The sequence below is a fragment of the Mustela nivalis genome, assembly GCF_964662115.1.
Source record: "Mustela nivalis genome assembly, chromosome: 11".
NCBI lineage: Eukaryota > Metazoa > Chordata > Mammalia > Carnivora > Mustelidae > Mustela > Mustela nivalis.
Genome location: NC_139030.1, coordinates 68,476,018 through 68,500,352, shown reverse-complemented (window position 1 = coordinate 68,500,352; position 24,335 = coordinate 68,476,018). Strand labels below are relative to the sequence as shown.

The 24,335-nt window shown below is 58.1% G+C and overlaps 2 protein-coding genes across 19 annotated transcripts in view; one reads left to right on the top strand and one right to left on the bottom strand.

Annotated features, from left to right (window-relative positions):
* Positions 1 to 6,446: 6,446 nt before the first annotated feature.
* MAB21L4 (mab-21 like 4) lies at positions 6,447 to 22,826 on the bottom strand. Of its 8 annotated transcripts, XM_082689741.1 has the most exons (10): positions 22,764 to 22,816; positions 21,882 to 21,991; positions 18,620 to 18,777; positions 17,864 to 18,020; positions 14,234 to 14,410; positions 13,966 to 14,135; positions 10,964 to 11,189; positions 9,186 to 9,339; positions 7,787 to 8,143; positions 6,447 to 6,946 (listed from the first exon to the last, which is right to left on the bottom strand). In XM_082689741.1, the coding sequence occupies exons 5-10, from the start codon at positions 14,326 to 14,328 to the stop codon at positions 6,854 to 6,856; spliced, it is 1,095 nt and encodes a 364-aa protein (XP_082545867.1). In that variant the 5' UTR covers positions 14,329 to 14,410; positions 17,864 to 18,020; positions 18,620 to 18,777; positions 21,882 to 21,991; positions 22,764 to 22,816; the 3' UTR covers positions 6,447 to 6,853. The 8 variants fall into 8 exon arrangements, with proteins under 8 accessions (XP_082545867.1, XP_082545863.1, XP_082545865.1 ...); XM_082689737.1 differs by lacking the exon at positions 17,864 to 18,020 and having other exon boundaries at positions 13,966 to 14,647; positions 22,764 to 22,826; XM_082689739.1 differs by lacking the exons at positions 21,882 to 21,991; positions 22,764 to 22,816 and having other exon boundaries at positions 13,966 to 14,410; positions 18,620 to 18,709.
* Positions 22,217 to 24,335, top strand: part of CROCC2 (ciliary rootlet coiled-coil, rootletin family member 2) — a 62,292-nt gene continuing 60,173 nt past the window's right edge. For all 11 annotated transcript variants that reach the window (XM_082689734.1, XM_082689736.1, XM_082689733.1 and 8 more), the window contains exon 1: positions 22,217 to 22,893. In XM_082689734.1, the coding sequence (XP_082545860.1) occupies positions 22,813 to 22,893 (81 nt within the window). In that variant the 5' untranslated portion in view covers positions 22,217 to 22,812. The remainder of the gene's footprint in view (positions 22,894 to 24,335) is intronic.

Genomic DNA, 24,335 nt, shown 5'->3' with positions numbered 1-24,335 from the left:
CTGTCCTCACTGCATGGAGGGTGGGTGGCAGAGATATCTGGCAGGGAGTCACCATGGCTGTCATAGGCTCCTTGGCTTGGGGATTGCTGGGGGACAGAGCCTTGCCTGGGGCCCCCCCAGGGCTGGAAGACAGATTGGGGACCTGTCACTGTACACCGTAGCCCCAGATCTCACACCTGCAAAGGACAGCTGCACATATGCCTCCCGGGCTGACTCGTGACTCGAGTCACACATGTTATGGCACCATCACACCCCAGGCACAGGGCCAGGACAAAAGCCGGGAGGGCTAAAGGTCACGACACATGCGTGTAGGTTGGCAGGTGCCAGAAGTCTGGGGGCCTCAGCTGGACAGCCAAGGTGGCCCCCGGCCCAGCCCCTCACCCCCTCAGCTTGGCCCCTCTGGTCCTCTGTCCCTTAACTTCTCCCTCACTTGGGGTTTCTGCCTGTGCCTGGCTCCCTTCCTCCCCCTTTCTAGGAATCTCAGAATACACCTTGGCCCAGTCACAGCCACAGCCATACTCCAACTCCTCACCGTCCTAAGATCCCCAGGTCGGGGGCCAGGCAGGGCCTCTCCCAGGTTGAGGAAGACATCCAGAGCCCAGTGGGCCCCGTGTCTTTGTGCAGGACCTGGGTTGGCCTGGCTCGGCCCCCATCACTCACACAGGTGCAGGCCAGGCACAGTTGTGTGCGCTGGGGAGACCCTTGAGCCAATGGACGCGACCCACCCCGTGTGCTCACGGCCGTGAGCACAGAGGTGCAGGAGCAGAGAGGGCTCGAGGGTCTGAAACCCCCAAGTCGAAGACTGGGTGGAGGGCGGCTCTTCCAGAGAGAACCGGACAGGGCCCTGTGGGCCACCTTCGTGCTGACAGCAGCCCTGTCCGGGTTGGCTCTTCTTGAGCAGACATGGGGAGGAGAATCCAGCGCAGTTCCCCCGTGTCCCCACCAGGCAGCGTCCCCTACCCCCATCTGATTAGGCCAGTCCTACAGGTGTTTGCGTGTCATATCCACGGAGTCACTCAGCACATTCTCTCGTGTGTCTGCTGCTTCTGTGTGGCACTGACAGTCACACATGCTGCTGCGGGACACAGGGACACGTTTTGTCTCCCTTCCGGGGCTGTTCCATGGTCCTGGCATCTGTTGGTCACCTGCTTTAATGGACCTACGTGTGCACCGCCTGGAGCGGCCTGGGGTGGCACAGGAGGTCCGGCTCTAGCGCTAGAAGATGCCACGACGCTCCCTGCGGCTTGTGATCCTTGCCATCCGCACCGGCCGTGCCCGCGAGTCCCAGCGGCTCCGTCCACGCCGACACCTGGGGTGTCTTCTTTTCTAGCGGGGGTGAGATTATGTCTGATCTGGTATTAACTTGCATTCCTCTGATGCCTCATGACATGGACCATCTTTCCGGGTGGGGACTGGCCATCTGTATGTCTTTTCTGACTTGTTGGCCTAAGTATTTTGCTCCTTTTACTTGATTTTCATCTTTTCATTGTAAATGTATGGCCATGATTTTCTAAGTCCCGGCACTGCGCGTGATGCGTATTTTCCCCTATTCCCCGGCTTACCTAGTCATTTTCTCTCCTTTTTTTTTTTTTTTTTTTAAGATTTTATTTATTTATTTGACAGACAGATCACAAGTAGGCAGAGAGGCAGGCAGGAAGAGAGAGGAGGAAGCAGGCTCTCCAGGGAGCAGAGAACCTGATGCGGAGCTCGATCCCAGGACCCTGGGATCATGACCTGAGCCGAAGGCAGAGGCTTTAACCCACTGAGCCACCCAGGCGCCCTGTCATTTTCTTAATCATGTCTTCCAAAGAGCAGGTCTTTTCCCTCGGTGAGTTCCTGGTTACATGTCTTCTCTCGTGGTCTGTGCCATTGGTAAACTGTCTGGACACTTTTGATGATGTAGAGCTTCCAAAGATCTCTGCTGTTTTCTTCTGGAAACTATGGTGTCAGCTTTTGTGTTGAGGTTCAAGACACACTTTATATTAATTTTGTGCATGGGGTGGAAAGGGGGCAGTTTCGCTTTTATCCACTCCGACAGTCTGTGTTCTGGCAACGTTTCTTAAACAGGCTTTCCTGAGCCCACCTGATGGACGTGGCCTCTCGTCCTTTGATCATTCTTACAGATGCGCTCTGGCCTCTCCTCCCTGGGGTGCTGCTCCATCCAGGCCCAGACAGCCGCCCACACTGCAGCTTCACGGAGTCTTGAAAGCAAGTTGTGCCAGCCTTCCGATTCTGCTCTCCCTTTCAAAGATTGCTTTTTTTTATCCTAGCCTTGAATTTCCACGTAAATTTAGAATCATCTTGTCTCTCTCTTCAGAACAGCTTGTCGGAATTTTGATAAGAATTGAAATAAATCTATGAATCAAGTTAAGGACAATGGACATCATCAAAATATAAATTCCTATTCATGAACGTTAATTTGGGTCTTTTAAATTATACTCAGCGATGTTTTCGTGCACAGGACTTACATATCCTGCATTACATGTATTCCTGGGTGTTGGACAATTCTGACCCTATCGTAAATGGTATTTTACGTAAATACCGTAAATGGTATTTTAAAAATTTTCTTTCCAGTTGTTTATTCTTAATGTATACAAGGACAATTAACTTTTCTCTCTGTTCACCTGTCTTCTAACCTGGCCAAATTCACAAAGTCTAGCAGTTCCTTTGTGGATTCCTTGGGGTTTTCTACGTAGACAAGCAATTTGTCTGTGAATATGATTCTCACTCCTTTTCCAATCTTCATGCCTTTTATTATTATTATAATCCTGTCTCGCTGCACAGGCAAGCCTCTCTGTAACCCTTGGCTCGTGAAGGGCAGCTCAGGTCCCGTAGCCACCAAAGGTCCCGTGGCCGGAGGCTCCTTCTCCACCATGGCCCACTACATACAGCCACTGCGTTCTGATGAGCTGTTCCCTGCTGCATGTTTGCACGTCGGGGTTTCAGAGACACTATGTGCTGTCCCACTCCCCCAGGGGCACCCTCAGAGCCATGCTTGTGCTGTAGCACGAGTCCATCCCCAATCCAGCCCTACTCAGAACCAACAGCCTCAAGTCACCCGCTGTGCAGACATTCCCAGTGAGGTGCATGAGACCTACAAAGGCCAGTGGGGGGGCTTGACCCTGCCCTCACTCATCACAGGAGGGGAACTCGGCCTAAAAACCCCTGCTATTCCTCCGAAGCAATGTCTTGGCATGCTCAGACCACGGAGCCCCTTCGACCTTTAGCTCTGACACAACCCTGAGACGGTAACATTTGTCTCCCAGCCTTTGGAGTAAAAGTGTCCTACAAGGCATCAGAAGCTCTTGCCAGTCAGTGCTCCCTGGAGGCCTTATCAGTATGATGTCATTGATGTCTCAAGCCAGCAGGATACTCTACAGGACCCGTCTGGGTGATGAAGGCCCACGAGGCCTGCATCATGACACAGAGCAGGCGGGCCTACCTCAGCCTGGGGCAAGACCAGGATTTCACACTGTTGCCTCTTCCAGGTGAACACAAACCATCTCTAACTCCCTCCTGCACAGGACTTGGAGGGCACATGTTCTGCAGCTCGGCCACCAGGAGCCTGTGCCGATGCCTTCCACGCAGTGCAGACCACCCACCAGAGCACCTTGGCTACAGGCCACGTGTTGTTCACCACATTTCGAATGTATTTTATTTTTTAAAGACTATTTTTATAGGAGTTTTGGATATATAGCAATATTGAGAGGAAGGCATGGAGATATCCCATAAATGCCCTCCTCCCATCACCAACGTCCCTCAGCAGACAGTGCATGTGTTGTAACTGAGGAAACCACATGGACACGTCACCATCACCCCAAATCCATCATTCACTTTACGGCTCACTCTCGGTGTCGTGCCCTCTGCAGGTCTGGACACATGTGTAACAACACATATCCATCTGCATTGTTTCATACCGAGTATTTTCCCTGCCCTAAAAATCCTCCATTCACCTGTTCATGCCTCCCTCCCTCTCTTCTCGCCCCTGGAACCACTGATCTTACTGTCTCTGTAATATTGTCTTTCCCAGAATGCAGAATGTCGCCTTCTCAGATTGGCTTCTTCACTTGGTCATAAGCATTTAAGTTCCTCTACGTCTTTCCGTAGGTTGACAGCACATTTCTCTCTAGCACTGAGCGATATCCCGGTGTCTGGTGGACCAGTCCGTTTATCCATTCACCCACTGAAGGACATCTTAGCTGCTTCCAAGTTTGGGTGATTACTTGTTAATGTAGTTGCTGTAAACATTCATTGCAGGTTTTGCGCAGACATGAGTTTTAAGCTCTTTTGGGTAAATACCAAGGAATGCGATTGCTGGATCGCGTGGTAATAGTGTGTTTAGTTTTGTGAGGAACCATCAAACACCCTTCCAAGTGGCTGCCATTTTGTGCTCCCCTGAGCAACAGACACAAGTTCCTACTGTTCTGCATCCTTGCCAGCATTTGATGTCAGCAGTGTTCCAGACTTCAGCCATTCTCATCAGCGTGGAGAGGTTTCCCGTTGTCGTTTTCGTTTGCATGTTCCTGTGGGCACTCGTTTCATGTACTTCTTCACCATCTGTGTGTCTTCCTGAGCGAGGTGTGTGCTCAGGTCTTTGGCCCATTTTTCAATCAGGTTGTTTGCTTTCTTGCTGTGTTTTAATATTTTTTAAAAAAATACATATTCTGGATAATAATCATTTGTCAGACATGCCTTTTGCAAACATTTTCTCCCACTCTGTGGCTTGTCTTACTCTCTTGACATCATCTTTTGCAGAGCAGGAGATTTTCATTTCAATGAAGTTCAGCTAACTGATTATTTCTCTCATGGATTGTGCCTTTGGTGTTGTAGCTAAAACATCATCACCACACCCAAGGTCATCTAGAGGGTCTCCTATGTTATCTTCCAGGATTTTTATAGGTTTTTGCTTTACATTTGTGTCCCTGATATATTTTCAGTTAATCTTTGGAAAGGGCATAGGTCTGTGTCTAGGTTCATCATTTTGAATGTGCATGTCCGGTTGTCACAGGGACTTTTTGCTGCACTATATTGCCCTCACTCCTTTGTCAAAGATCAGTTCATTATATTTGTATGGGTCTATGTCTGGGCTCTATATTCCATTCCACTGACCCATCTGTCTGTTGTTTCTGCCAATATGGCACTGTCATGATGCCTGTAGCCTTGAAAGGAAATCTTTCAGGAAGTCTTGAAAACAGTACCATCAGTCCTCCAACTCCGTTTTCCTCCTTCAGTATCATATTGGCTATTCTGAGAGGGTCTTTGGTCTCTCTCTATATCTTTAGAATCAGCTTGTCAACAGCCACTAAATAGCTAGCCAGGATCGGGATTGCATGGAATGTATAGGGCAAGTTGGGGAGAACTGACATCTTCGTCTTTGGAGTCAAAGTGTCCTACAAGGCATCAGATGTTGAGTCTTCCTATCCATGAACATGGAATATCCATTTGTTTACCTCTTCTTTGATTTTGTTCATCAGAGTTTTGTAGTTTTCCTCACATAGATATTTTACATATTTTGCTGGATTATATCTAAGTATCTCATTTTTTATTCATCTGATTTTTGCTAAGGTTGTACTGGTAAAATAGGGTCTTTCAGGATGATGCTAAGTCATTATTGCCCCTGGGATACAGGGCATTTTGCTAGACTATTTTGGCCATGAGCATAGAAGTGCTTTTGAAGTCTTTCCCTTGGCCTTTCCTACCACTAACAGACATCCTGATACATACTCAGATACTGAGGAAATGATTATAGGGTGGGCCTTTGTACCCACTGTGAATCTGATTGGACCAAGGTTCTGTGCTCTGCAAGCCCCCTCTCTAATGGCATTTTGTATCCCCCTGTATGAATGTCAGCTCAGGCCCTGAATCCCATGGCCTTCAAAGGACCTGGCATTTCCTGTCCTCCGTGTGTGGCCCATGGCCATTGAAGCTTTGGAGGAAGCTGGGGAAGATGCTGCTCCATGCACTTGCCATGGGAGCAAGCTCAGCAGCTTGTCTCTGGGAGACAGCTCAACAACTGAGGAATGAATATAACTGAGAGGCAAAGAGGGTAGAAAGTAGAAAACATAGGTTCTCACGTGAGAGCTCAGTGGGGAAGGGGCTGCACACTGGCTGTTACGGGCTGATGAGAGAATGTGGCATGGGGAAATGGAGCACTGAGGACAGATGGAGGGGATGGTGTCAGATGCCCGGAGATACCACCTTACACAGGAGAGGGGGACCACCCCCATGATGAGACTGGCACAGGTAGGCAGTGGGACCTGCAGGTGTCCCCTGTCGGCTTCAGTTCATTCGATGAATTAGAAGGTGGGGACATTTGGGGAAGAGGGTGATCATTTACAGGAAATGAACAAAGTTGGAAACTGTCTGCCCACTAGCTTCTTTCACTTCTATGTCTCCCGGGGAAATATTCTCCATGCAGATGTACAGAAAGTGGTAGGTGCCATCCCCACTGTATCCAGTGCGTTCCTTTATTCAAGGTCAGATATACAGTATTTCGTGGCCACAAAGCAGCATGTGACATAGGTGGGCACAAGCCGTTGAGCTTCAGGTCTCATGCAGACGCCCGGTTCTGAGAGTCTGATAACATCACACAGAATGGATCAATACCCATCTGGTGAAGCACAAGGCGCCTTCATCCCGGGCCCTGGGGGGTCAGGCTGCTGCTCCTGGGGGCCTGCTGCCCGGCATGCTCAGACCCCCACCAGGCCATCCCCAGACAGGTGGTCCCTATGGACATCTCTACTACCCACCACCTGCCTCCAGGTGAAGCCCATTCTCCTCTGCAAATGGCCTTCGATCCTCTGTGGGGCCGTGGGGCCAGGCCGTGGGCAGTAAAGACCGATTAGGGGATTGCTCAGCACTCCTCGTTGTCCAGAGTCCTGGTCTTCCGGAAGATGCTCTGCATGGCCGAGATCCGGTCCTTATCCTGGATATTGAAGACCTGGAACTGCAGATGGGACAGGGCACAGTGGGGTCACGGAGCTGTCTGGGGGACGCATCACAGGAGCCTAGACACAGTGTGGGTCAACACATGGTCCTTCACCACCAGCACTTCCTGCCTCTGGGTCTCTGCCTGGTCCTCCCCAACCTGCACGGTCCTCCCCCACCCAGGGCCCTCTCCTTCAGGTGTCCTTCTTCACACACAGGTATCCTCCCCAGGTGGGCCTGACACACAGAAGGCCCCACCAGGTGCTTGGAGAGGGCTGAGGAGGCAACTCCACTCTTGCTTTCATCCCTCCAGCCCCCATGGGTCCTGGAAGGAGATTGTGTTGGCTTTTTAGGTGAGGGTGGGGGTCAGCCCTGGGGGAAAGGAACAGGAATGAGCTTAGTGGGAGCAGGGGAAGGGAGGGCTTAGCAGAGCTGACGGCACCTTGAGGGCTCAAAGAAGGGCAACTGGGAGAGTGGCCAAGTAAACCCTGAACAGGCCATGGGGGTAAACTCCTAGGGACACAGCGTGGGACTCCTGAGTGCAGGGAGGCAGCAGGAAACTGTCCCTGTGAGGCCCGGGGACAGCCACACCCATTCACCGGGAACAGAGTCCTAGGGTAGGAAGGTGGGGCTCGAGCTCTGGTCATGTGTGGCTTTAGGGACAGTTCTGGTGGGTAACGGAGGCTGGCTCAAACCTGGCCTCCAGGGACACTAGTGGGCAGGGGCCCTCATGGCCTGTCTGGCCTCCAGATGCCCCAATCTTGCCGACCAGAGGGCCGACCTACCCGGCCTTCCAGCTCTGTGCCCACCTCATGTCCCCCTGGGCCTGTCTGAGACCCCCTCATCCTGCCACGCCCACCTTGTCCAGCAGGACGTCAAAGTAGGCGGTGGCCCAGTAGGCCGGGTTGCTGGCAGGCAGCTGCAGAAGCGCCTTGACCCCACTGCCGAGGCGCGGCGGGGGGCTGCGGCCCAGGTGGGTCACGTGGATGCGCAGAGATGGCTCTGGCTGGCTGGCGAAGTGTTCCACGTGCTGGTACAGGGCGTTAAGGTCCAGCCCGGTGTCCGCAAGCAGGTTCCGCTCGGGGTGGAGGAAGTCCGGCAGGTTCCTGGTGGCCAGACAGCAGAGCAGCACCACCAGCAGCCGGTACACGGCGCCCTGCAGCTCTGCCCAGTCCTCTGGCTCCGGGAAGAGCACTGCAGCCCACAGCAGCACAGTCTGAGGCAGGACTGGGGGTCAGAGCCCACCCGAGCATGTGGCCTGCTCCAGCCCAGGGCAGCCCACCCCGCCTGGCTTCCCCACCAGCCTCACACCTGCCCCTGCAACCCACCCCCCTCGTCCAAACCTACACCCCCCAGCAGCCTCCTGTCCCATCAGTACCCCTCCCCCACACTCCATGACTCTGCAGCCCTCTGCCCCACCAGCACCTTCCCCTACACTCACTGCCTCTCCTGGAGGTCCCAGGGTGGGCTCAGCTCCTTCCCACCTACAGTCTCTATTCTGGCCCCTCCCCAACTCCCCGAGGGCGAGGTACCCCGCCCCCAACCAGCTCCCATCCCAGGACCCCTCAGCTCCTCTGGCCCTTTGCCTCCTGCCCCACTCCCCTCGGATGATCATGATCTCCTACTGTGCAAGGCAGCCTGAGCAGAGGAACCCTATCCTTGGGCATTGTCCTGGTGCCTGTGTGTGTGTGTGTGTGTGTGTGTGTGTGTGTGTGTGTGAAAAAGCCCTAAGAATGGAGCTTCCTGACTGCACAGGCACCCTCTACTCTCCCTCTCCCTGAGGCCCTCAGCCAGAGGCCCCTCCCCTGTCACACCACTGCAGCTACCTCTCTGAGCCCTCACCACCCCTCCTCCCACCAGCCCCCATCATCCTTCGCTCACTGTGGGGCTCAAGAGCCACTGCCCCAGACCCCAAGGCCACCCCCCTACCAGAAGATGGCAACCCCTCAGAGGTGGGATGGAGGCCTGCAAGGGATGGTGAATGGGTCAGAGGGAGCTCCTGTGACAGGCCAGCTCACACCCCCAGCCCCCCTGAAGACCAGCCTTACACTGCTCCCCCGACCCCAACACAGCTCACCACGGGCAGACCCCACACAGGCCAAAGAGGACACGGCTCCAGCCAAGTCCCAGCAGCCTAGTGAGCAGCTGAGAGCTGCAGACAGGGCTGCTTCCTCTCAGAGGGGGAATACCTGGCCAGTGACCTTCACAGCCGCCAGGGGCCCTTGCACCCGAGAGCCCCCCGCCCCTGGCCCATGCACCTTCAGATGGCCGAAGGTCAGGCCAGGGCTCTGGCCACCATCACGCCAGCTCTCGTGGTTGACCCGGTCCAGGATGGAGAGGCTGTCCAGGCGGTGGCCCGGGAAGGACCCCAGTGCACCTAGCAGTCTGGTGAGCAAGTAGTCAGTGGAGACCCTGGGAGCCGGGAAAGGCACACCACAGATGGTTAGTGTTGTGGCCCCAGCCAGGAGTCTGGGCAGCCTGCCCCCACCACTTCGCCCCAGGAAGAAAAGCCCCCAGCTTCTGTGGCCTCCCCGCGAGAGGACCCGCACGCGGTCCAGGCCATGACAGGACCAGTGGCTGCACTCAGCACACCCTCCCCATGGTTCCCAGGCCTGTACGTGTTGGGCAGTCAAATGGGAAAGGCCAGTGTTCTTGGAGAGACATGTAGGCCCCACAACATGGAGAGGTGGAAGGAGCCTTTTGTGTGGACAGAAAGGTGCCGCTCTGACCTGCCCAGGGTGGACAGGCAGTTCTGGTCCTTGGGCTCGCACGTCCACTCCATGCCCCATTGGCAAGTCCAGCCTTCCCCGGGCGGCCACACAAGAGCTTGGGGCACTGTACCCCCGAGGCACTCACTGTGGACTTGCTGAGACGCCAAAGGGGTAGAATCTGAGGTCCCCCCCAAGGGCCCCCCTCTGTGGAGTCTCAGTACTGGACAGCCGACTGCCTGCACACTCAGAGTCTGAATGGAGGGACAGGGGAAGGATCGTTCCCTGCTGGCCTGCACGCGTGACTGCCCAGCCTACCCTCCCTTCCTTCCCACAAGCCCGGACAAAGCCCTGTTCAGGGTGAGGGGCTCAGAGGCGCTCAGGGGAGCCTTTATTTGGGGGCAGAAGGCCACAGGAGGGCATAGCCAGCTCCATGAACATCGTTGACTTCCAAGAATTACCTGTAAGAGCAACACCTGCCTTACTTCAACCAGGTGCCCTGTTCCCAGAAGCAGCACCCGGCGTAGGAACTGGTGGGCGGGTCACCCCCCTCAAATCACACCACCCCTGCCTGCAAGATGCTGTGGAAGCCATTTCGGAGCTGGAGGGGGCTCAGTCCCTGCCCTTGGCTTGGGGGTCTCAAGGGCAGCTCAGCCTCCACCACGTGCCCCCACCCCCGACTCTATCTTTCTATCTCACAGACACCAACTCAGGGCCTCCCTTTCCTGCAGGTGCGTCTGAGGAAGGGGCCTCAGCACCTCACCGGGATGGAGACTGGAGGTCCACAGGAGGCTGGCCGGGGAGGAGACACGCAGCTAACCCCATGGGTGGGGGACACACCATATCCCATCTGGGAGGATGCTAGCAAATTCCTCTGGTCACCCTCACTGTGCGGGGACCCCTCCCAGCCGCCCCAGGACCCTGCGTGACCCAGATAAGTCTCTGTCCTTTGCCGCTTTCCCACCTGAAACAAAGGTGTCAGTCCAGGTCTCGAGGGTTCCCTTCCAGGCGGCCTCCTGCGCTTCCCAGTTTCTCCCCGTCTCTCCTCACAGCCTGCCCTGCCCACTCCTCACGTGGGGTAGGGGCACAGCTCCCCCCTCACCACTCCCTGCAGCTGCAAGGAGCTGAAGCTGGCGGTAAGGAGTGAGCATCCCGGCCAGATCCCACATGCTCCGCCCCTCAGAGATCCCAGTGACATTGGTATGGATGGCTAGGGCAGGGGGGACATCACCGCAGACCTTCCGGCTCAGAGTGAGGGGAAAAGTGGTGGGGCAGCCCCCTTCCTGCCAGCTCCCCAGGACCCCCAGACCCCAGGAGGCGTGTCCTACCTCCAGTGCTGAGCACTGGCTGGTACCAGCGCCACCTTTTGGCTGACGATCCTTTTCAGGCTGCCTTCAGGGAACCCATGCATCAGCTGGGCCCCCTCCAGGGCAGGTACCCTCTGCCTTCTTCGTACCACAGGCACGACGTGGAAGCACACTGTTCTCCAGCCACTGGAAACCAGCAGGGACAGATGGAGCTCCTCCTCCCTCAGGCTGTCTGCGTTCAGAGACCCTGCAACGACCGCCATGTCTTGGAGTCCCCATCTCAGGCTGCCCTTCACACCTCTTGGAAGGGTCTGAGGAGGTGCAGGACGGCCTGGGATGTAGGACACGTGTAGCCGCACACGTGTCCCTAAAGGCCTGATGTTGGACATGCTTAGTGCCCAGTTCCCAGGAGGGTCTGAATCCGAGGGCTGACAATGAATGAGCCTGCCCTCCCTCATTCTACTCCACACCCTGGGTCCCCAGAACCGCATCCCAGACTGCACATCCCTCATGGCTGACGCAGCCCAGCGCCCACTCCCCTGACCCAGAGCCCCCAGACCAGCCAGGAGGAGACATTCCAAGGACAGTACGGGCACTCTGGTGTGACCCGGGGCCCTCTGGACTTCCATGTCCGTTGTCCCTCTCCCCCCGCCACCGCCCGCCAAAACATATTGATACCACAGAGGGAGAAAGGGGAACTGAACAGTGTGGGGAACCCTCGCATCTCCAGCCCTGACCAACACCAGCCAACACTGGATTCAGAGCGGTCGCCCCTTCCCTCCCCTGGCGCTGCCCAGCGAGGGTGCTGGTTAGAGGTCAGGGACCAACCTTCTGGGAGACATGTACCAAAGGAGGTCCCCAGTATGTGCCTAGGAGAAAGGTCTCTACGGGACTGAGCGCAGGAGCTGCATTCCCAAACTATTCCACTGCACACAGCCCACCAACGCCCCTCGCAGCACTGGGGGTCCTGTATGAAGGAGCCTGCTCCCCCATTAGGCAGACCCTTCCCCCAAGTCTCCTATACGGTAGTTCTGGGGCCACTTCTGGGGACCTAGCCCAGAGCAGGTCCTGGTCCTGCCCCCTGGGCCACTCTATCCCCCTCCAGGAGCCCCAGTTTCCTTGTTAAAGGAAGAAAGGAGTTGGGTGATCCCTGGCCCCTCCCAATTCAGGGTTTGAGCTGCAGGTGGTGGCTTTATTTCCTTATCTACTGCTGGTCACACCTTCCCGAGGTGGAGGCAGGCGGCTAGGCTTGGAAGGCAGCCACACCTGCAGCCCCAGCCAGGTCACGGCCACACCCTGCCTTAGCCCCTAGGCTGGTCTCACCGGTTTCTGCCCTGGGTGGGAGCATCCTGGACCTTGTCACCTGGAGGGAGCTGCTGTGTTTCCCTTTTAAGGTACGTGTCAGGAAGCAATGCCTGGAATTTCCCTGTGTGCTCAACTCAGGCGGGTGTGGTCCCAGGCGCCTCTGCTCTCTCAGCCAGGAACTGAGGACGGTGGAGACCCAGGGATAGTGAAGATGGGCAGCTCAGAGTGCGCCCAAGTGGCCCAGGCTTGGCACACCCCAGCAGGTGGGTCTGCTCCCAGACGGGCCCAGGGCCGGCAGGGGCTAAGGCCAGGTGGGAGTGGCTATGTTCTGTCACAGAGGCAGACAGACAAGTCCCTGCGGTAATTGAGAGGTTCAGATGATGAGCAGAGAAGATGTGGAAGGGGCTGGAAGCTGGGCAGGCCTAATGACAGGCTCCGACTGCCCCGAGAAGGTGGCCACCGGCCCCAGGTCACCAGGCAGGCCTAGGAGGGGCCAGAGCTGGAAGTTGTCTCCTCTTGGGGCTGGAAGTCCACCCAGGAGCCACTCTGAACAGCCCAGGGCGGGTCACTCTCCCCGAGATGGGCTATCTCACTCTGGCATCACAGCAGACATGAGGACCAGCCGCCACCGTGGGCCTGTCCTTCCCAAGGGAGGCTGGGCATTCTGTTTTGGTTCCCAGTCCCTGCCAGGACAACCCAATATATTTGCTCTGGTCCCCAGGAGGAGGCCCTGCTGTCTGGATCTCTGCACCTGCCTCTTCCCGGGACTCTCACAGTCCAAGCGGCCCCCACTGGAGGGAAACCCGCCATCTGTGGTCCAGCCAGGAGCCCTGCACTCCCTAGGGGCTCACCACCCCGAGTCACACCATGTGGGCACCCAGACAAGACACTAAGGCCAGACTCCAGCATGGAGCCTGCTCAGGGCCCAGGACACCAAGTAGCAACCGGTCCATGCATGGAAACAAAACTGTGTGTGTGTACACACACGTCCACACACACTCTCATGTGCACCCACTTCTGCATGCACATGTGCACATACTCACACACGTGTCCACAATCCTGCACACACGCTCACTCACTCATGTGCACACACTTCCACCTACACATGTGCACACACTCAGACATGCGTCCGTAACCCATACATACACACATGCACACACATACTCTTCCCAGTGCGATGTGACCAGGGATTGCACTCAGGGACATCTGTAAGGACAGCGGGCTGAACCAGAGCTGGTAACAGGACCCCTCGCCCAGACCTGTGGCCGGACCCTCATCTAGCAGGTCGGCGGGAAGATGGTGCCCTGGCAGGCGTCGTTTCCAGCTGTTTCACTAGTAACAGCCTGTCCACTGTGGCCACCAAAGTCATCAGGCGACACGGAAACACATGACCTGTCTTCTCAGAAGTGTCTGGAGCTAGAAAGGACCTCAGAGCAATGTCCCTCGACTCGTGTGCCCTCTCAGTGTATACATGGAGAGACCCCGTCTATGCATGTATGCGCACACGTGCACACATACACACTGCCATCACACGTGTGCCCCGACACACCCCAAGAGACCCCGTCTGTGCACGCACACGCATACACGCACACACAGCCATCACACATGTGCCCCAACACACACACTGAGAGACCCCGTCTGTGCACGCACGGGCACACACGCATACACACACACACACACTGCCATCATGAGTGTTCCAACAGTCGCTTGGTGGCTACCTGGTGCGATGAGGCTCTGGTGTTTGCAGTGCACGATGGCCGCCACCAGAAGGTCCTTGAGGACATGCAGGACCTTGCTGGGCACAATGTGGCTGCAGCAGGTGCCACTCCCCTCCGAGGAGATGCTGGAGACATCTTCGGCTGTCCACTGCTCCAGGTTGGCCCCTTCCCTGGGGACACCCAGGCGGCAGGACGTGGGGCCATCCCCTGCCTCGGCGGCCCCTACCTCTTCAACCAGGAGGACCTCGGCATCCACCCACAGGGGTACCTCCATGCGCACTGGGTCCTCGGAGGAGCGCAAGGCGAACTGGAAGGCCTCCAGGTCCCGGGAGTAGTCCACGAGGAAGCGGGGGTCCAGCTCATGCACGCGCTCCAGCACCACTAGCAGCACATTCTCTGCTCGCTGGTAGTCCTGTGCCCGGGGCGCCCCCCTCGAGCGGATGGCCTGCAGGTAGTGGTGCCACAGGGACACCTGCACGGCCATGGCTGGGGCCAGGGCACAGGGGCAGCCAGGGACCGAGGACCCAAGGATGTATGCAGGCCCCGGAGAGGAGCAGGTCTGCGGGTGGGGCCCCAGCAGAGCAGAATTCCGGAGCTGCCACTGGGTTAAATAGCTGAGCCAGGCCCGGCCTTTGAAGTGGGGGTGAGTCAGTCCCCAACAATTAGGAATGTCACTGGGAGCCTAGGGCAGGGGGAGGGGCCGGGTCACAATTCAGCTCTGGCTCCTCCCTCCTGTCACAGAGTGCCTCTTAGCAGTTCCAGAGAGCCCTGGAGAAATACCACAGTCAGGCTGCGCTCCTGCCATGGCTTGACCACCTCCCGCAGGCCATTCCTGGTGGCCCCCCCATCCCTGTGCAGCGGCCACAGAAACTCTGTGACACGCAGTCTCCCACCAGCCTGGGGGAGGGACACAGGACAGCCTCCTTGCTCAGATGACAAAGGTGAGAGCTGGTGGTAGCCTTCCCAGGCCCCCGGAGGGGCAGCCCGCTGCAGCTGCCTCTGAGGAGCCTGGATGGCAGGCTAGGGGGTCTGCACTCCCCCAACAACCTCATATTCCACTGAGGCACCTATGCCTGGCCAGAATTAGGGAGCCTCCAATTGGGGGGGGTCACCTGCCCACCCACCACCCAGGTGAGAATCCTGCCTCCTCTCCCTGCAGTGCCACACTTCCAAACCCCAACCCCAGGCCCTAGCTCAACCTTAAGGAAGCCTGTACCCACCTGGGGCTGCAGCTCTAGGGGACATCTCCTGGGCTCCTTACCGGGTGGAAAGTCTCGCCCTACTGGCCGCTTCAGCACGGCACTGGGAGCCCTGCCCGGCCCAGCCTGTCTCCCAGCTCAGGTGGGCAAGTCCCAACCAGTCACCAGGGAGCCGCCCCCGCTGACCCTTGGCCCTACTGGGCCAGCCCTATATGCACACACCTCCCACCCCTCCACCCCCCCACCCCGCGCCCAGTGTCTGCAAACAGTAAACTTGGAGATAGCCCCTAATGAGGTTTCCCGGAGACGCAGCCCTGCAGCCCTCAGGGTGAGCCCTCTCCTCCACCCATACTTGGGCCTCAGATACACAGAGCTGCAAGCAGAACCCAGATGCAAGGGGCACCTGTAGGACTCATTGGGTTAAAGCCTCTGCCTTCGGCTCAGGTCATGATCCCAGAGTCCTGGGATGGAGTCCCACATCAGGGTCTCTGCTCCGCAGGGAGCCTGCTTCCTCCTCTCTCTCTGCCTGCCTCTCTGCCTACTTGTGATCTCTGTCAAATAAATAAATAAAATATTAAAAAAAAAAAAAAAAAAAAAAAAGAACCCAGATCCCAGGTGCTCACTTCTTGGTCCTTGGAACCCCCAGGGCCTGGCTTTCTCTTTCATACCTCCCAGGACAAAGAGCTCACCACCTCACAGTGCAGCCCATAGCACCATCAAAGAAAAGACGAGTTTCCTCCCTCAGACCTGGCCTGGTCCTGTCCTCTGGGGTTGTCCAGAGCACGTCAGTCCCTCTCCCAGGGCAGCTGCTCAGTGTCAAGGATGCTGATGCCCTTGGCCGGCATCCTACCCCATCCATACCGTGTTCTGCTCCCCACCACACACTCCGCGTGGCCCTTCCATTTTCACGGGACTCTGACCTATAGGGAGGGGCATTGCTGTGGAGGACCTGGGTCCCGCGCTCCTGACTCTGGCCCTGTCTGTGCCTTGGCTCCACCATCTTCAACCCGTGATATCACATTTCTCCAGCTTCCTTGGACCTCAGGGCAATCCTGAATTCCCCCAGGAGAGCAGGTGGCCCCACTAGGCACGGCGCTGCAGGGACCTCCCCGACTCAGGGGCGGCCCCAATGTTGTGCACCCCACCCCCGGTCCTGGGAGCCCCCTCCTCAGGGAGAGTGACACCAAAGTGTCCAAGGCCAGTTGTCTGCTTTCCCCTCCACTGCTGGTCAGCTTGCCCTCACTGCCTCCACTACCACTCCCTGTGACATGTGTTCCACATACCCCCCCTCCTTGGGGCTCAGGGCCCTGGGCCCTAGGCCCCACGGCAGTTCTGTGTATGCCCTTGGACTTCTCACAGACCGCTCGCACCTGATCCCTTGCAAGGGCAGGGCTGGGAGAGAAGACGCAAGAGCAGCCCTGGCCCACTGGGCAGTGTCTGACCACAGAGGAGCCATGGAGTTCAGGGGCTGCAGGTCACAGAACCCAGGACCACCACCCCGCAGACCCCAGGGTGGGGCAGTGAGGGGCCCGGGAGGGTCACGGGGGTCCGCGTGGTGGGTAGTCAGCAAAGGAGTTTGCCAGCTGGTGGACATGCCACCCCCAGCACAGGTTCATGCAGCTTCCGTGTCCGAGGACTCCCTCTCCGAGGGAGATCAGCACAAGCGTCCTGATCCTGTACTTCTGGAGCTCCTGGTTGTGCTACAAGAGGGGGACCCATATGCAGCCCACAAAGTGGACCATGGGAGTCTGGCAGCAGACCCCATGTGACCTCCGAGGCCCCCATGCTCACTAGCCCCCTCAGAGAGCATGGGCTGCCACTCAGACATCCCAGGCCTTCCTGCCCAGACCATATCTATCAGCCACAGCTCTGGGCCAGCCCACGCAAAAACAGATGCTGCCTGAGCTGCCAAGTGTGATCTCCCAAAAGGGTCAGCAAGGTCTGAATCAGCCACGGAGTCCCAGGGGGACCCCTTCCTCTGGGCCCAGGGGCAGGCCTCTCTCTCCAGGCCCTCTTGTTTTCACTCAGCCCACATGCCCAGAGCACTGGCTGGAAGCTGCTTCCACTCAGGGGTTCACACAGAATTGTCAGACCTCAAGAGAAGACATACCCAGAAGCTGCTCTCCAAGAGACCCTGGGGGAGCCGCTGGGCGAGCTGCTGGCCGGCCTGGGAGCAAAGCCCTCGGCAGAGAAACAGGGAAGCTGCACAGGATAGGCCACCAAGACACAGCCACGCTCTGATGGTGACCCACACCTCTACAGCCACCAGCTGCCCAGAAACCAGCAGCCCTTTCTGCACAATGCCCCTGGTGGGCCGGGCAGTTCCTGTGTGCCATGGATGCAGGAGCTGCTGAAGTGAGCGCTCCAGCACCAGAGGGTCCCTCCCACATGTGGCTTCTGTGGGCCTAAGGTTGGAACAGCAGTGCATGCCAAACTACACACACCTAGGCCTGGCTCCCGGGGTCCCTGAAGCCCCACTGTCAGCAGTGGCCTGGTGGTCATGGGCAACCCCATCTCAGCTGGATGCTGGTCTGTGGCCCAACCACATCCAGGACACGCAGTCAGGGTGGCCAGAATCTGACATGCACATCTGACTGGCATGGGTTGCAGCTGTGAGCGCGCATTCGTTGCTTCTGTGGAACATCCAAGCCTAAAGGGCCCGGCCTGTGTGTCTGCCCTACCTCCTCCTCCTTACTCACCCCAGGAAGGTCGCAGCAGCAGCAGAGAAATGGGGTGTCACCCACGGCCCCAGCCTGCCGCTTTTCCCTGGAGTCCTGCTGAGAAGGCCCTGCTTCCTTTCCCAGCTGCCTCCAGGCTGCAGGCTTGTGGCACGGGCTGGGGGTTGAGGACGAAGCCCTATGGGAAGCACAGAGACCGGGAAGCAGCTGGGGTGGGTTAGGGGGACAGGGTGTAGCCCACATGGACCCCAGTGGCTAGGGGTGGGAAGAGCCATAGCGCCAACGGGGTCAAGGCCTGGCCCCAGGAGGGGGCCTGCACTCCCGAGGTGGGGCTGTGGTGAAGGGGCCTCAGGGCATGGACCCCAGAGCCGTCAGGCACCAGGGTCCACGGTCACTCAGGAAGCTGAGCCCAGGGAGACGAGGCAGGAGCCAGCAAACTAGAAACCACAACGGGAGAGAGAAACAAGCTCCTCACAGCCATCCCCAGGCTACGGTCGGACCAACCGGCCAGCCCAAGCTGCTGGAGCATTTGTGTGCTGGACATCAGGGACAAGGAGCAAACCCACAGAGTGGGAAGGAGGGCTCAGAGAAGGCCGGGCCCCACGCTTCCGCACGGGGCCCTCGCTTGGCAGGGGAACAGTCCAGGCAGGAGGGACAATCCCAAAGTGGTGGGGGGGCTTACAGGGAAGGGAGCCAGGCCCTAGGAGGAGGGGTCCCCAGCCCCCAAATGGATCACAGCCCGCATCCCCGCCCAGGCTTCCTTCAGGGATTTCTCACGTGGTGAGAACGAGGAAATGGCTTTGGCCCTCGGTTTCCGCAGGGCTCCCATGCAGCTACATCCCCGTCACTGGGCGTGACAGCCCAACTGTCTGAGCACCAGCAGCCTGTGGGTTTATGCTGCCCCTCGGTTTCTGGTGATTTCTTGAAGGGATCTTCTGCAGAGTCACCAGACATGAAAGGCACAGAGCACAGGACTTAAATCACCGCTCCTCGTCCCCCCGATACCAACGGCCGTCTTCTGACCCATCACTGCCCATCACCTCCCCTCGTCCCCTAGGTCCCATGGGCCGTCATCCATCCTGACCCCCCGGCCCATCATTGCCCAGGAGCCCCGCGGGTCTGCTTCTTTGAAGGTGGCCTCTCCCACCAGCCCCAGAGCGGTCTTCCCTCCCCTGGTCTGGGGAGGACACGGGGGCTGTACTACCTGCCGGGGAGCCTGGGGCTGGGGGCTGGCTACCCGGCCAACTGCCTCCTTTCGCAGAGACCAGCACAGGGGTGCCCAGCTCTGGCATAAAGCCCATCACACCCTTCTACCTGCACCACACCATCAAGCAAGGGACACGTGGGACTGCACACAGGAGGTGACAGCCCACAGGGCAGCTGACAGGGGTGTTGGCCCAGGAGAGACGGAGGGCACTGAAGAGGCACTGGGGAGGAAATAGGCAGACCTTCCTGTGGAAGATGCATGTGTGCTGGTGGCTGGGGTGTGAGGGTTCATCTGTAGGCTGCTGTCCGGCTCTTTGTGGACACTTGGGGCCCCCCAAGGAGAAGCAGGTGTGGGCCAGCACTGTCACCCAAGAGGTGGCCATCCTCAGCTAGTGGCAGAGGCAACCAGGAGCAGAGCTAAGCCATGAAGTTTTACAAGGCAGGAAGGAGGCTGGGGCTGCCACAGCCCAAGAAGGGAGCTGGCAGAGGCTGTGGGGAGAGGGGTTCCGAGGGTCTCAAATCCAACCACTCAGTTACATAGCTGCTACCTCTGTCCCCTGGTTCAGGGGTACAGACACACTGACAGTGACCAGTAGCCTGGGGCACTCCCCCCACGGGCAGAAGTCCGGAGCTCTGGGCGGTGCCCGAGCCCGAGTGTCCAGAAGGAGTCTATATTTAACCTAAGTGCAGAGTATGCAGCCTGCTTCCTGTCCAGCACCTGCAAGGGACACACCCGATGGAGGCCGTGACCCTAGGTAGTTGAACCACAGCTGCTGGCAGGAGTCACTCCTCTCCTGAGTGATCACCCACCATCCCGATGGACTGTCACCGAGGACAGCTGGCTCTCAGGGAGGGGGGAGGCGGGCAGGTCCTCAGGGGACAGAGTCACTGGAGAGGAGACTGACACCTGGACAGATCCTGGAGCCAGTTAGGGTGGCCCGGCTGCTAGGAGGCCCTGCGGGGCTAGGACAGAGGCAGACCGTTCCTCTCCTCCGGGGTTGCCCTGCGTGTGACCCATCTTCAGAGGACAAATCAGGACAACGTGTCCCATCCACGGCAGGCCCGGCCACACCCATCCCTGTCATGCCTGTCAGAGCGAATATAAGAGATGTGACCGAGGATTGGCCTTCACACCAGGAAGCCAGCACTTTGGTGCGAGTTTTGAGGTCCCTTCCCCTCTTGGAGAGGGTCTGAATCAGATGTGGCAAATTCTGGTGCTCCCAGGGCCGCCAACCGACAGAAAAAGTTGAGGCCATTCTCTTGCTCTGGGTTAGGACCAGTTGTGGTCTTTCCTGAGCCCTGCCCCTGCTCATCCCACAGAGGTGCTACCTGCATGCTAAGGACCTCTATCACACCCTCCATCCACTCCAGAACATTCCCCAGGAGCCATGCCTGGGCCCAGGGTTGCCTGGTCCTGAAGGTTCTCCTTCTCGTCCATTGACAGCCCAGGACCAGGAGCCACAAGCATGGACACCAAGCAGTGAAGCCACGGAGCCTGTGGAAGCCCCGAGGGGCTGAGCATCTCCCTAGAGGAAAGGGTACAGGGGTGTGGGCGAAGGCTGACCTGTGCCGGGCTTCTCTGTGTGGCCCGAGTGTTTAAGGGGGAGAATAAGCCGAGGTGAATGTTGGGTTGGGGAGTAGGGGCAAGAGGCACGACAGGCTGTCCCTCCAACCACGGAGCCGCAACTCTCCTGGTTTCCTGAGAGAGATGGCAGATAATGACGCCGGCCTCCACAGCCCCCTCGTGCCACCACCACAGGGATGTCCCACACTGAGCTCCCGGGGTGGGAAGACTCACTGGAGGCAGGCCTTACCCTCTATGCCCGCAGAGCCCACCTCGTCGGGGTCAGAGGAGGCCCAGCCCCTGAGCAATGTTGCCGCTCCCTTTGCCTCCCTGAGGACACCTGCCTCACATCTCTCCGAAACCCCTGGGCTCAGATTCTGGGGGGAGGGTCCTATAGGCAGCCTAGGGTGCTGGAAGTTACCTAAGCTACAGCATGGGTCCCCTGGGCTCTGAATCTGGATCTGAACCTTCAGAAGCTGGAGGTTATGCTTGTCCAGAGGGGCCTGGGACAAAAGGACTGGCTAGGGCCCATCCACTTGCCTATCCAATGAGCCCCATGCCAGCCCTGCAGGCCCAGTGGGACTACGTCCAGCCGGGGAGCCTGGCCTGTGCCTGCGTGAGGCACTCCGGTGGCTGTCCTTCCGGGGGGCAGCCAGCAGAGGCCCTGAGATTCTGGAACAAAGATCCCGTGCTTCTCAAGGACAGCTTCCTTTAAGCACAGGTGACCCAGTCTTGGATTTCCATCTTGAGGAGACAGATTGGTCCCTCGAAGTCCCTCAGCAGCCCTCCCACCGAGCATCCCCCCTCACCGCCAGGTCCCTTCTGGCCTTGCCCAGGCAGGCTGACTCCCATCTTCTTGAGTGGCCTCAGAGGAGCCCAGGCTCTGGGGGTCCCCGGGACATCCCCAGAGTCCCATATTGGTCTCCTCTCATTCGAGGGGCAGTCATTCCCGGCTGCTGGGCCCATCTCCAGCAGCTGTCCCTATTCAAGAGGGACTCTGCTGGGAGAGACCCAGCTTGGAATGAGGCATGGGGAGGGGACACCGGTCTGCCTTGATGCCCAGTGCCAGACTCAGTCCAGAGGCCCCAGGAGGCCCAGGCTGGGAGGGACACAGGTATGTGCCTGTCCCTCACTTGCTCCTGGGCCTGGGTCCCATCACCCCAGTGGGTGAGCTCTGGGTGTCCCTGCTGGTCCTTTATGTGGCTCTGGAAAGTTTTCAGTGACAGGGTTACAAGGAGTGTGGCACAAGTCACCTGTGGAATAGATTACCCTGAGACCGAGCTCCAGAGGGAAGCATCCAAGTGCAAGGTTAGGATGATGGGGGTCTCCTTTGGTCCTCGGGCAGGTGGTTTCTCCTCTCCAGGCGTCAGTCTACCCATCTGCTGGACACATTCCCACTACTGACCTGAAAGTTCTTTTCTAGATGTTAGAAAAGAAATCCATAGGGGTTCCTGGGTGGCTCAGTCGTTAAGCATCTGCCTTTGGCTCAGGTCATGATCTCAGGGTCCTGGGATCAAGCCCCACATTGGGCTCTCTGCCTAGTGGGAACCTGCTTCTCCCTCTCTGGCTCCCCCTGTTTATGTTCACTCTCTCTCTCTGTCAAATAAATAAATAAATAAAATCTTAGAAAGAAAGGAAGGAAGGAAGGGAAAGAGAAAGAAAAAGAAAGAAAGAGAGAGAGAGAAAGACAGACAGACATAGCTTCTGATTTTCCCTTAGGAGAAAGCTGATGTGTGGCCCCAAGCACACAATTCCTCCCAGGGAGAATGCCCTTGGAAGGCCAGGAGCCCTTCCCCACAAGGGCGGGGGAGGGGGAGGCCTGGGGGAGAGCCAGCCCCTCTGGCTGTGGTCTTTCAGGTGAACAGCTTCACTCAGGGCGTCTCCAGTGTCCAGGAGACCGCTTGCAGACAACAGCGTTCCTTAGTCCCCATGGCAACAGGGCCTGCACTCCTGTTTCCAGGGAAACTCAATCCTCAGCGTCGCGGTTGCCCCAGCAACGCCTCTGGCTTAGTTGGCTGCTTGGTCGCCAGCCCAGAGGGGGCAGCTGGACACCCAGACCGACCAACCGGAGGAGCCAGGTGCTGCACAGGTGTGGGGCTGGGTGCACTGGGGCAGGTGCCAGCCTGGCCAGGGCACCAGGAGGACACTCACCGGGCAGCCAAGCCCCGGCTCTCTCCCGAGTCCTGTGCTCCCATCCGAGATGAGCTCTGCCTCCAGCGAGCCCGGCCACGGGGATGCCACTGCAGAGCGGTCTCCGCTGGGGCTGGACACCGTGATCCAGGTCAGTGGGGCACCCGCCCTCTAGCACCCTCCTGGGAGTAGTCTCCGAGGGCACCTTGGGAGGGTGCACGGAGAAGCCACACCTCCCCAGCTCCAAGAGGCCCTCAAGCACTCACGTGGTCAGCACGAGCACGCACACTCGCGTGTGCACGCACACATACACCAGGGCAGCCTCAGCTCAGGAGAGGGGCCTGGGGAGAGAGTGGCCTGGGCGTGGGGAGACCTGAGTCAAGCACCTGGCCTCCCCGTTCATGCCTGCATGAGCTCAGGCCACCGGCCCCCTTCTCGAGCCTCAGGGTCACAGCCTGCGCACTGTGGGTGGGGAGTGACGGACTACCCTTCCACACCGGGGTCGCACATGCTGGGATCTCATTCCCTGATTTCTTCCTGGCAGAGTGTGGGAGCCGCCATTGCTGGGCAGATAGGGTTCATCCCAGGATCTATTCTGTGACTTCCAGAACTTTCCCATGTGCATAACAGCAATAACAGTGGGGACCGCGAACTCTCCCCCTGCCCCTCTCTCCTTCGTTCCCCTACTTCCCAGAGTCAATCCAGTGCAGCACCACCATCCCCACTCCTCAGCTGCCCCCCACTGCCATCACCTGGCTCTGGCCACCTGGGCCAGGCCGTCCCCACCCTGACTGACCCCTTGGGGATGCCAGTGAACCCTCGGTGCCCTGGCTGACTCAGTCATTAATTAACCCGGTTCTTAGAATCTCAGAGTGTGCTGTAGGAGGTTGACGTGGGGTTGACGTGGTCAGAGAAGAGTGATTGCCCATGGTTGGTGCCACGTGATTACATAACACAGTGCAACCACCCTCCACATGCACATGCACATGCACACTCCCGTGCACACACGCATGGTGCCCACATAGGGTACGACATGATGGGACAGGATCCTTGAGTTGGGCGATACAGCAACACAAAACAAGGGCCAGGCCTGGTGACTTTGTCTGGCTCCCAAGACTCTCAATTCTCTGGCTGGAGAGAAGGACCGGCAGAGGGAGGTCAGGCTTGCACATCACAGTTTCCAGACTCCTTCAGCCAGGCATCACACCCTCCCATCAGCTGTCAGGGGGGAGGAGTCTATCATCCCCTCTGGATTCCAGGAAAACGTAGGCTTGAGGGTTGAAGCACGTTGCTATGGTTACCGGGGTCTGAGGGAGAAACTCGGGCTGGAGCCATTGTCTGGCATTGGACGCAGGTGCCTGGCGGACAAGACTATCCCACAAGTCCCCACTACCTGTGGGAAACTGTCACCTGGAAGTCACAAGGAGTCGTACCCGAGGTCCACACCGCCCACCCAGCCAAACCTGTTATTTGCATCGTGGTGATGGAGATCCGAGTGCCGACACCCCAGGGGGTGAACAGGCAGGCTGGCGCCAAGAGATGCTCAGATAGGCCTGTCCAGACGGGGAGGCAGGCCCACGGGGCTCCTCCAGC

Excerpts from the sequence above, each read along its gene's own strand:
- MAB21L4 (XM_082689737.1), bottom strand. The coding sequence starts at position 21,909 with ATGCTTCCCTCTGGAGCTCGGTCTCAGG. Across the intron at positions 14,648-18,619 it reads CATTTCCTCGTTCTCACCAC|GCTCCCAGTGACATTCCTAA; the intron begins GTGAGAAATCCC and ends CCCCTGCCCTAG. Across the intron at positions 6,947-7,786 it reads TTGACGTCCTGCTGGACAAG|TTCCAGGTCTTCAATATCCA; the intron begins GTGGGCGTGGCA and ends TCCCATCTGCAG.